General features: G+C 42.8%; 1 protein-coding gene across 1 annotated transcript in view; it reads left to right on the plus strand.

Annotated features, from left to right (window-relative positions):
- NUDCD3 (NudC domain containing 3) overlaps positions 1 to 13,097 on the plus strand; it is a 45,639-nt gene that overhangs the window by 22,764 nt on the left and 9,778 nt on the right. Inside the window, exon 5 of the mRNA XM_068274776.1 lies at positions 6,324 to 6,467. Within this exon, the coding sequence (XP_068130877.1) occupies positions 6,324 to 6,467 (144 nt within the window). The remainder of the gene's footprint in view (positions 1 to 6,323; positions 6,468 to 13,097) is intronic.

Below are 13,097 nucleotides of genomic sequence, written 5' to 3' on the forward strand. Positions count from 1 at the left end.
TGGAAAGGACATGCAGTGAACATAAAGCACCTTATGTTTGAAATGTTCACAACACTCTCTAGGGTCGGTATTCCACTACACATGGCAGATGCACTGTGATGCGATTGCACAGCTTAAAGTGACACTGCAGTGACATATAGTTGAACGCTGTACAGTTTTCAGGATATGCACATTTACGGTAATTGTCCTGGTTTCTATAAATTGCTGTATATTGGTATGTAGCCCTGCCCTTCCAGTGATGTTTAGCCTAGGCTGATTAGCTACGTGAAAACTCTTCCCCCTCCATTCAGGGAGACTGGTATATTTTGTACTGGCTGTGGAACTCTTTGGAAACAAATATTCTGCAGCAATCTCCTACCAGGACTAAAGTTGTTGCCACCTGTGATAAGTTTCAGAAAGTAAATCAGGAGCAGAAAACATTTTTCAAGGGGCAGAAAGTGTCTTTATAATTTATAAATATAATATTGTACAACATAAAAAGCTATTTTACTCATTACGTTATTTTCACTACAGTTCCACTTTATTGTATAATATAAAGAGGAAGGTTCAGGGTCCACCATCTCAAACAACCTAAAATGGGATAATGTGACGTCCTGTGCCAGTGCAGCCACTCACCGATGCTCCGGCCCGCCTCCGGTTCCCTTCTGGAATTTCAGACTTTAAAGTCTGAAAACCACTGCGCCTGCGTTGCCATGTCCTCGCTCCCGCTGATGTCACCAGGAGTGTACTGTGCAGGCCCAGTATGGTCTGTGCCTGCACAGTAGGCTCCTGGTGATGTCAGCAGGAGTGAGGACACGGCCGCACAGGCGCAGTGGTTTTCAGACTTTTAAAGTCTGAAATTCCAGAAGTGAACAGGAGGTGGGGCCGGAGCATCGGTGAGTGGCTGCGCAGGCACAGGATGTCTGCGGGGGGCCATTAGAAGCCCCGGGTACGTTCAACTGATTTTCACCGACACCCCCCCCCCCTACAGTATTCCTTTAACATGGAACACCAAGGCCGTCCACCCTGCGCAGCTTGTTCAGCGTAGTTTGTCTGGCAATGCATTCTCGTACATTTTCCAAGCAGTTTGTTTACCCACCATTCTATTTAGAGACCACTAAGCACACCAAAGAGCAGCATGCAGGATTTTTTTTTATTATTTGCCATTTATAGCCCAGCTCTATGAAAACAGCCATGTAGAAAATGGTTAAAAGCACTTTTTACTGCCAATTCTGTCTCCACTTTTGGGATTTACCCTAATTCCTTGTCCCTGAGAACGCCATGGACTTCAATCACCCTGGTGGTCACAGGGACAAAGAATGAGAGACTGCAATAAAAACTTAACAGAGGTTACAACTGTCCCCATTCCGTTAGGGCCTATTTCCACTAGTTCTGCATCAGTTTTTCTGCATTCAGGTTTCTAGATGTGGCTATTTAGGGCCTGTTTCCACTACACACATATTCTGCATGCAGAAAAACTGATTCCAATGAATGCCTATGGGCCTGTTTCCACTAAACACATTTTTTCTGATGTAGATTTCTGCATCATGCATCTGTTTTCCCATACAATAAAAACGTTAGCGGAAACAGGCCCATAGGCATTCATTGGAGTCAGTTTTTCTGCTTCATAATGTGATGCAGAAATCTGCAACATGCCATCCATAATTTTACTGCATCAGGAAAAATTGCGTTTAGTGGAAACAGACCCATAGGCATTCATTGGAGTAGTTTTTTTCTGCATCCAGAATCTGCATGTAGTTTAAACATGCCCTAAAACTGGTTTTATTTGTTGCTGTTTTCCTTGTTGGCGAGATTTAAAGCAAACCCGAACCGAAAATCCGCGCTCAGGTACACTTTAAAAAGTGTACCAGAGATGAAGCACCCTCATGTATTTTACCATATATATCAGTGGGAACATTAGACAAAACACCTACCTTGCTTTCTGTTTCATTCTCAGCCTGCTTGTTATCAGCCCTGATAAAATCCCCGACTGAGCATTCAGTCTGGCTTAGCTCAGGAATCTTTATAGCGGAGTCTGTCTTCTGTGATGTCTTTTCAAGCTCAAGCCCGCCCCCTTGTGGTTCTGCTATAATGATTCAGCTATAATTATTCCTGAGCAAAGCCAGACTGAATGCTCAGTGGGGGATTTTAGCAGGGCTGATTAGAAGCAGGCTGAGCAGTGAAGAATGAAACAGAGAGCAGGGTAGGTGTTTTCTCTAATGTTCTCACTGATCTATATGGTAAAATACATGAGGGTGCTTCATCTCTGGTACACTTTAAAGCATAACTGAAGCAAATAACAATAACTTTTGAATACTTAGTAGTGGTTATCCTCTGGATAGCCCATAGCCTTTTTGGATCCTGCTGCAGCCCACTCTTCTGGCACAGGGACTCTCTAAATATATTCAAAAAGAGATTATCAAATGTGGTTCTTGTGGCTGTACTCCCGCTGCGTGCAATCACATACGGACTGGGCATGCGCGAGTAAGGTCCATGCATGCCCAGTAGAAAAAAGCCGCTAGTGCACTGGCAACGAAAAAACAAAAACCCAAAAAACAGGTTCTACTTTTTCCTGTGCTTTCAATATTTGAAATTAAAAAAACAAGAGAGATTTGAGACTATTGACATAGAAAGCTGAACATGTAATCATGTTAGTAGTTATAGTTGAACAGCATGGGGTACGCTACCACATTATATTATTACAAACAATAATGGCAATTTGCTTTTGGAGTAAAGAAATTACTCCCTCTCAGCTTGCTGTATATTACGTGGGGGAGGCGGTCTGTCAGCAGGTGGAGATGGAAATTATATTATTCACACCAGAATATAATAAGCATGCCGTAGTATATCTATGGAATTGTGCGGTTTTCAGGAAAATAATACAGGGACATGAAATCTATATATTGACTATAACGCCATAGATAGAACCTGCTAATAAACTCTCTGCTGGGATGACTATAGTTCCTGCAGTCGATGGATATCTCAGCCGCCCAGTGACACATGCTCCTTAAAAACAAAGCAGATTTGCTTGAGACTTACCTGAACATATTACAGATTCAAACATTAACCACTTCAGCCTACAGTGTTGTTAACTTTATGCATCCGAGCAACTTTCACCTCCCATTCATTCGCCAAAACTTTATCACTACTTATTACAATTAATTGATCTATATCTTGTTTTTTCCGCCACTAATTAGGCTTTCTTTGGGTGGTGGATTTTGCTAAGAATTAATTCTTTTCTAAATCCATTTTAAAAGGAAGATTAAGAAAGAAATGGAAAAAAATCATTATTTCTCAGTTTTTGGCCATCATAGTGTGAAATTAATACATGCAACCGTAACTAAAACCCATGTATTTTATTTGCCCATTTGTCCCGCTTATTACACCATTTAAATTATGTCCCTATCACAATGTATAGCGCCGAGATTTCATTTGGAAATAAAGGTGCATTTTTTTCAATTTGCGTCCATTACTATTTACAAGCCTATACTTTAATTTAATTACATTAATATACTCCATTGACATGCATATTTAAAAAGTTCAGACCCTTAGGTAACTATTTATGTGGTTTCTGTTTTTTTTTTAATTGTAATTTTTGTATTTATTTTTTTATTAAAATTTTTATTTGGGTTATGTTTGGTTTGGGAGGTAAACAGCTAATTTTAAATGTAAAATAATGTATTTATTTAATAAAAAATGGGTGTGGGTGTAATTTTACTATTTGGCCACAAGATGGCCACAGTCAAAAAGTCCTGGAAGCATTCGATCACGCTTCCAGGAACTAGAATGAAGACGGGAAACTTTTTTGTTTTTATGCAGAAAGACCGCGGTCTCTGATAAGAGGCCGTCTGTTTTTCTGCGGGGGACTTAGATCGATGAATGGCAAATTATATTCCCATTCATTGATCTGTGGGCTAATGGCAGGCAGTGGGAGCGTGTGCAATTGCGCGCCTCAGGCAGCTGCACAGCCTATCTGGACGAACATATTCGTCCAGATAGGCTCAAGTGGTTAAAGGATACCCGAGGTGACATGATGAGATAGACATGGGTATGTACTGTTCCTAGCACACAAATAACTATGCTGTGTTCCTTTTTTTTCTTTCTCTGCTTGAAATAGTTAACTATCAGGTATGTAAGTGGCTGACTCAGACAGGAAGTGACTACAGTGTGACCCTCACTGATAAGAAATTCCAACTATAAAACACTTTCCTAGCAGAAAATTGCTTCTGAGAGCAGGAAAGAGATAAAAAGGGCCAATAGTTCATAGATTTTAGCTCTGCCATACTTCAATTAATGTGTCATTGATCAAAGACAATAAAACAGTTGAAACTTAAAAAGTAGATTTAAACATAAAATAAAACTGGAATATGTTAAAAAGTCATTTTTAGGAGAAGGAAGATAGATGCAATCGTTTATTTCTTTCGTTTATTTTAACCTGGGGTCTCCTTTAAAGAGACACTGAAGCGAGAATAAATCTCGCTTCTTGTCTCATAGTCAGCAGGGGCATGTGTGCCCCTGCTAAAACGCTGCTATCCCGCGGCTAAATGAGGGTCCCTGACCCCCTAACACCCCCCCCCCCCCCTGCAAAATCAACGACCGTGGTCGTAGATTTTGCTGCTCTTCAGTCAGGGCTAACGGCTGCAGCCCTGCCTCTCAGCGCCGTCTATCAGCGGCGCATCGCCGCCTCTCCCCCGCCCCTCTCAGCGAAGGAAGACTCAGAGGGGCGGGGGAGAGGCGGAAATACGCGCTGACAGACGCGCAAGAGGCAGGGCTGCGGCGGTTAGCCTTGCCTCTATGCGGAAGAGGGGATGCGCTGTTCGGAGAGGATTTCGGGGGGTAAGGGACCCCCGTTTAGCCGCGGGATATCGGCGGTTTAGCAGGGGCACACATGCCCCTGCTGACTGAGGTCTGAAGCGAGATTTATTCTCGCTTCAGACTCTCTTTAAGTACTCAAATTGGAACCTAAAGCAAGAAGTATATGAATGCTGCAATAATTATTTCCTTGTTGTAAACAATACCAGTTGCAGGGCTGCTGATCTATTTGACTGCAGTAGTGTCTGAATTGCACCAGAAACAAGCATGCAGCTAATCTAGTCAGATCTGACAATAATGTCAGAAACACCTGATTTGCTGCATGCTTATTCAGGGTCTATGGCTAATGTATTAGAGGCAGAGGATCAGGACAGCCAGGCAACATATTGATGCAGATTCAGTTAAGGTGCCCACTAAGGGTACAATTATCGGTAAAGAATTTCCTGAGCTATTAGATCAATGTGATCAAAATAAAATGTTATAGTACATCAATTATCTCAGCATCAATAAACCAATCTGTACTTCTTAGGCATCACGATTATAAAAATGTTTTTTTGATCAACAGAATTGGCATCGAACGATAGCTTTTAATAATCGTTCATAGTTGATTGGGGACATCAATAGTGTTGATTTCCTGCCAATTCAGTCACAATTATCTGATCACTTGAAGGTTTACAGTATTTTGCAAAAAATTGGACTGTTAGTGGCCACTTGTACGTTTTTTGTTTTCCTTACCACTGTTACCCCCCCCCCCCCCCACACACACACACACTTGTACGTTTTTTGTTTTCCTTACCACTGTTACCCCCCCCCCCCCCCCCCCCCCCGATGCTGTGCAAAGCATGATGGGATTTGCTATGTTGTTATTCTCATTGCCTAGCAACTGGGAGAGGTGCTCAGGACACAGGACAGTTGGAACTGTGTCTCATGCTCCCTGTCACCTCCTTTCAAACAAAAAGATGGCTGCCATCGTGAAATCAAACATTTGCCTGTTCTTTTAAAACAGTGTGGGTAAGAGATTATATTACCTATCTATTTGAATTAACATAACTAATGTAACTTAAAGACAGTATGTTTGTTTAGGCTGGAGTTCCTCTTTAAGCTCGGTTCCCACTTGCGACGGGTCTGTTCGGTTCAGAGTGGACAGTTTCGTGTCTGCTCCATTTTTTTTGTTGCGTTTCCCATAGAAACCTATGGCGGTCGAACCCATCTGCTATCCAGTAAAAATGCAGCAAGTGGGGACTCTGCATTCTGTTTACTGCGATGCAGCAAACGGATCCATGTTAAAATGCAAGTGGAAGCAGACATTATTTACTCCATAGGGTCCATTTGCTGTGTGGGAATCGAGCCTAAAAGAGAATTTCCTGGTATGAAAAAATGAAGCCCTTTTTTGTTGTCTGATTTGAATGTTTTTGTTCCATATTCTGCATCTATTATAGGTCTGATGTACTTTGTGGATGGTATATCTTTAGGATGTTTGCTATGCATGTACTGACTGAAATCCCTTTTGCTTTTTCCCCCAACTTTTGCAGGTGTCGGTGGATATACGTACCTCGTATATTCGTGTGGCAGTGAGGGATGGTCAAGGAGAACGTGTCCTGATGGAAGGAAACTTAACTCATAAAATAAATGCAGAGACATCCCTGTGGAGCCTGGAGCCTGGGAAATGCATTGCGGTAATAAGATAAATGAGGGCTCATGTGTAGCTCATTATTCTCTTTGCAGCAGGTGCAAGCCTGGCCTTCCTTTTTTATATAGACTTGTGCTGTATTGTGCTTTGTTAAAGAGAAACTCCACTAAACATTATTTTTCTAAGTGGCCACAAAACATCATCATCTTGGAAGGACTAAACCGTTTCTACCTATGCAAACCTGAGTCCTAATCCTGTAAAGTAAAACAAACCTTTGAGAAGATTACACGTTTCACACCTATGATTCCTTCATGATTGACTTCAATGTTTTTGGGGGTTTTTTACCCAAAACTTAACTGATGTGCATAATTGTATACTTTAGCCTGATTTGTAAAATGGAAAAAGACAGCTAAGGGATAACCTTATTATCATTTATAAATGCATAAGAGGGCAATACATAAGCTTGTCAGATAAGCTTTTTTTCCCCTAGGCCTATACAAAAGACAAAGGGACATGATGATTATTCTTATTAATATTTATTGTATTTATAAAGCGCCAACATATTACGCAGCGCTGCACAATAGATAAATGGGTTAACATACAGGTAGAACATACGGAACTCACAACAAAACAAGATCATGCAAATGATTTGATAACAATACAGTGTCATAGGTCAAAATAGAGACTGTTCGAGTCTACAAGAGGGGTGGTTGTGAGTAAGATTGCATAATCAAGCTGGATACATTAGGGAGGAGGGCCCTGCCAGAGGCTTACAATCTAAAGGGTGGGGTGGAGACAATAGGTGCGTCTTTTGAGAGGGGGTCTAACAGAACATATTATGGTGCTGGTGTAGGGGGGCATGCGAGCGTGAAGAGGTGAGTCTTGAGAGCTTGTTTGAAGGTATTAAAGGTGGGGGCGAGTCTGACGGCTGGTGGGAGAGAGTTCCAGAGAGTAGGGGCAGCCCTGGTGAAGTCCTGCAATCGTGCGTGTGACTGAGTTATGCGTGGTGCGACTAGGCGCAGGTCATTGGAGGATCGGAGGGGGCGGGCTGGTATGTGCCTGTGGACCAGATCAGAGATGTAGGTCGGGCAGGTCTTGTGCACTGATTTGTAGGCCAAGCACAGGATTTTGAAATTGATCCTAAAGCTGATGGGGAGCCAGTGTAGGGCTTTACAGAGCGGAGTTGTAGAGGAGCTGCAGTGAGAAGAATGTATCAGTCTGGCTGCCGCATTCATTACCAATTTAAGTGGGTCAGTACGGTTAGAGGGGAGGCCAGATAAAAGAGAATTGCAGTAGTCTAGGCGGGAGATGACAAGGGCGTGGATAAGGAGTTTAGTGGTGTCAGGGGACAGGTAGGAGCGGATCTTGGAGATGTTACGGAGGTGGAAGTTGCAGGATCTGGCAATACCTTGGATGTGGGCTGTAAAGGAAAGTTCAGAGTCCAGAGTAACGCCTAGACAGCGGGCTTGGGATGATCTGCATATGGAGGAAAATAGGACAAAGGGACATGATTGCATATGGGGGGGGGAGGGGGGGGGAAGTAAAAAGGGACATGATGATTGCATATGGAGTAAAAAAAGAGCTGTGGAGGTGGAGTCAGAGCAATTTTTGGGTACCTGGAGTCGGAGGTGATAGTTTCATAAACTTAGAAGTCAGATGATTTTTGTACTGACTCCACAGCCCATGCTATTTAGGAAGGGTTGTTTTTTTTGTTGTTGTTTTTTACAGTAATAAATGTAGAATGTTTTACCACAGGAAGTAGTTATGGTAAATGTTATATTTGCACTTAAAGAGGGGGCATGAATGCTTTCCTTGCATTGAAGGACAGCCACAGCTATAATTACAAGGTAAATCCCAGCAGAGTTGATGCAGGAATTTTATCTGACTGACCCTTGGAGCTGAAAATGATTTTTTTCCCCCTCCTTTGAAAGTTCATTGGCCCAAGCCTGGTAAGGGGTTTTTGCCTTCCCCTGGATCAACTGGAAAAAGTGAGAGGGCAGAAGAGAAATGTACCTACTTTTTCCTTATTTCATTTTTCTCCTGGTTGACCTTGATGAATGGATGTCTTTTTTAATCCAAACTGTGGCAAAAGTGAATACAGGCAGTAAGCAACTTCTAATTATCATGCCTTAAATCTGTGCATGCATTTAAAGCAAACTGGTGTTAGAAATTTGCCTCTGTTATTTTACAGCAGTGGATGGCAAAGAGATCTCTGACTAGTTGCTATAGGCAGTAAGAACAAGACCCTGGGCTGCATTTTTATCATTTTCAGGAAAAGCTTTTCTAGGTTAGTAGAACAGTGGTGCCCATTCATCCTGCAACTAGTGTCCCTAGACTAGAGGTGATGACAGCTGGCCAGAGCAGGCCTGGATTTACCTCACAGCAGCCTATAGGCACAGATGTCCTGGCACCTTAGACTTCACCCTCCATTAATCTACAGCCCCCAACAAACTGCACCGCAAGTGTGCTGGCTCTCCCAGCTACCACTGCTCCCTTACTTACCTTGCCTGTCATAGGTAGCTACGGGTGCCCTCAAGTATTAGGTAGCTAGAGGTGCCCCCGAATAAAGGAATATCTGGTCAGTGGAATGCTGCGACCTGGGTGAGTAAACTCTAATTTAAGTGCTGCTCAGGACTCTGCAAAGAGAAGGAGGGAGAGAGGCACTTGGGGAGGGGATTGAGCCGCCTTTCCATCATCGGGCGCCCGTAGACACATGCCTACAGTGCCTTATGGTAAATTCTGCCCTGGGCCAGAGTGAGGCTGGAAGGAGCTGGCCTAATTCATAACTCAAGGTCACTCCATAGAGAAAAAGGTTGTTAGAGCAAATAAGTTACACTGAGGCCACCCATGGTGCAATCATGAAATGGTAACTCCCGTAAGGTTTTCACAGGTTTGCTTCACTTTAACTTATCAAGCACATCCTTGACACAGCTTTTGTTTTGAAAAAGAAGAATCACAGAAGCCACTGTTGTCATGGAGTGCATTCTGGGCATGTTTGTTGGGGACAAAAGTCAAAATTGAATTACCTGTTATTACTGACAGAGTTATTTTTGACCATGGTAACGGCTGTTTCAAATTTTGGCAGTGATCCATCCTTCAGGTTCCGGTAAGGTCGCAGCGATCGCACCACAGAGAGCCCTGCATCTGCACTAGGTGATACCGCAGTCAAAAGATGCCACGTTTTTGTCCATCTCAAATGTATTTAACCGTTGATGGCTGAAAAGTGTAGTGGTTAAGGGCTCTGCATCTGACACAGGCGACCAGGGTTCAAATTGTGGCTCTTCCTCTTCACTAAGCAAGCACCTATTCAGTAAGGAGTCCTTGGGATAGACTCCCTTACACTGATACATCGTAGTGTCTGCAGCTCTGGCACTTTGAGTCCGCAAGGAGAAAAGCGCCATATAATTATTATATAAGCGCAATATAATTATTATTATTATTAATTTTTATTTTTTTTTAGAGTACTGGAGGTCCTGACAACAGGAAATGTGGAACAGCCATAAATATTTGCATTTTTAACGCTTTCCTGTTTTATTCATAGCCGACTGTGTTGATCAAAATTCAGCTCCACCTATTCAGAAGTTTATGAAACAAAGATCCTGATTCACTAAACTTTATGTTGCACTCAAAGCGCATGTACAGTTAATCAAGTACTAGGCACATTGTTTGGCGTACATTACACAAATAGTAAGCCTGCAATGCATATAGAGTATACGGTGCCCCTGTTAAGTGCATTTGTGGATGACCACATCAGCCAACCAACGCACGTAACAGTAGCAATTGTGTCCATTGCACTTTCAGCACAGCATAAAGTTTAGTGACTCAGACCCCATATATTCCAGAAATTACCATCACCATTGTTAGAAAAAGTGCTGTGACAATTTTTATAAAGATTGGGGTATTTTCGCACAGTCCAGCCCTGTTTGGCTGCAGCCTGCCCCTGCTAAGCGGTAACACCCTAATCGCACGAGATTCCTCCTTGAAGAGGAATGGCGCATGAACATGCTGCAGTGCTGGTGGTGGGATGCGGACAGACAGCTGGAGGCTGGACTGTGAGAAGATATCCCAGTCTTCAGAAAAATGCCACCATGTTTTTCTGAATGGGGTGGGGGCAGAGATTTTTGGAATATATAATGTTTTACCGTGTGCGGGTGAGGAGATTACATCTATCAGTGAATTATTGCTATTACAATAGTGATAGTGCCAGAGGCATTCTATTTGTGCACACTTCAGGAGCTCGTTAAGTTAATTAATAGTTAATTTTACAACTATATAGCTCTGTAGTGTACTAATGCTTATCCCAGCAGTTGCAGCATTCCTGTTAAATGTACGTAGGGATTTGTGCAGTCCATCAATAAGCAGGGCTACTGCCTGAGAGAGGAGACTATCTCTGCCACTGAGCCTGGAAGTTTTATTTATTTATCTATCAGCAGCATCTTACCACTGATAGAAGGAGCTTACGACATTTAGTGGGTAGGGTGAGAGGGTTCAGTGGAAGTTTTGTTAGTTCTGTTTTAGTGTTTGCTGTGTACCAGGAACCGCAGTGATTCCCTCTGCTGATTGGATGGCGTGCTGTACTGAAGCTATGGCGATTAGTTCAATAATAGCAGAAATGAACGGCACCATTACTGTCTGTGGTAGACTTAGGTTTTTTTTTTGGCCCCCTGAAGTATTTTATCCTCCACTGGCCTTTCTTGTTGTATGGTGACCATGTTGAATTTTCTTTTTGACATTTTGAGAGTTTGTTTACTGGCACTTACAGTAGTTAGTAAAAGCTGATTTTGAACGATTGTCAGTATTAAAGGACAACTGAAGTGAGAGGGCTATGGAGGCTGCCATATCTATTTCCTTCTAAGTATTACTAGTTTCCTGGCTGTCCTGCTGATCCTATGCCTTGAATACTTTTAAACACAGACCCTGAACAAGCATGCAGCAGATCAGGTGTTTCTGACATTATTGTCAGATCTGACTGGATTAGCTGCATGCTTGTTTCTGGTGTGATTCAGACACTACTGCGGCCAAATAGATCAGCAGGGTTGCCAGGCAACTGGTATTTTTTGTAAAAGGGAATAAATATGGCAGCTTTCATATACCTCTCACTTCAGTTGTCTTTAACTTCATTCTTTACAAAAGCTCTCCCTGGGAAGCATCTACACAAAGATGTCAGCCAGCTTCCCTACTTGTTTGCACACTATTCTGGCAATTGGACTGAGCAACTGCAATTCAGTAAAGGTGGTCATACACTTATAGATTTACAGCAGATTTGACCATCAAATAGATTTGTCAAATGCCTGTCAAGTGGAATCTGACAGTAATCTATCTGATGTGTGCCACACACTAGGAACAGATTTCCAATAGATTTTACTAGGCAATCTATTGGAAATCTATCTAAATGCATTACTGCACCATTAGATCCAATGCAACTCTATGGGCCATCGATCTGCTGCCAGATAGATCCTGTTAGATAGATCAAATCCATCTAAATCGATCAAAACGGACACAAATTGATTCTATAGAATCGATCAGAAATCGATCAATCGATGGCTGAAATTGACCAGTGTATGGGCCCCTTTAGTGCATTTGTAAAGAAAGAAATAACTGAGATTTTCCCATGATGAGATGGACTAGTCCACAACCTGACAGATCTATCATTTTCACTATTTACCGTGAGTGACAGCATAGGAGAAAAGTAATTTATTGTGTAATTTACTCTGGGCGAAACGTATGTTTATATGTATGTATTTTACATTTTTTAATGTTTTGAGATAGTTGTTCTTTAAGTTTAGGATTCTGTCTGTAGAGAATGTTCCATGCATGCCTTTGGCCAGGAAGTTAGGTGAAAGTGCTGTTTGTTTGTCTTTAATGACTCTAGTGTATTCTCTCTTTCAAAATCTATATTCTGTAATTCATGTTGGCAAAGTGGGTCAGTATACTCCATGTAGTAAATGTGTCCTGTCCTTTGCAAGCTGTATAGCTGAAGGCGGAATGTGCCTTGCTGCAGTATTCCCAGTGACTGTGTCAGGACTGCTTCAAAGTCAGATTGATGAGCATTGATGTAGTCCTTTACCGCCTTCTTCCCATTGGCTTTTAAGAGTCACATGACAGTATATGCCCTAACCCACAGTTCTCCAACCCTGTTCTCAAGGCCCACCAACAGTACACGTTTTGCAGAAAACCACAAACCTACACAGGTGAGGTAATTAGTGTCTCAGCAGAGCTTATCAACTACCTCTGTGGATTTCCACAAAACATGCACTGTTGGTGGGCCTTGAGGACAGGGTTGGGGAACACTGCCCTAACCAACCAATTATAGAGCAAAGTGATCCTGCCTCCTCATTTAACTTCTTGAGGGCCGCGTCACGCCGATGGGCGGGACTGCGGCGGCAGCCCCAGGACCGCTTAACGCTGATCTGTGTAAGGTCCTGTGGGCGTGTTGTGTAGGAGATCGCGTGCAACTCCGCTTGAATGACGGAGCGGAACTCTGTCATCAGCCTCCCAGCAGCGATCGCCACTAGGAGGCTGTTAGACGGTGAAACCACAGTCTATTTACTGTGTACAGTGCTGCGATCCACGGCAGCGCTGTACTGGGGACAGCCGTGTGACATGGCTGTCCCCCCTAGGCGGCAAGACAGCGAAGCCTATGACAGCTGATAGCACTGATTGGCTGGCTGGGCGA

The sequence above is a fragment of the Hyperolius riggenbachi genome, chromosome 3 (assembly GCF_040937935.1).
Source record: "Hyperolius riggenbachi isolate aHypRig1 chromosome 3, aHypRig1.pri, whole genome shotgun sequence".
NCBI classification, from domain to species: domain Eukaryota; kingdom Metazoa; phylum Chordata; class Amphibia; order Anura; family Hyperoliidae; genus Hyperolius; species Hyperolius riggenbachi.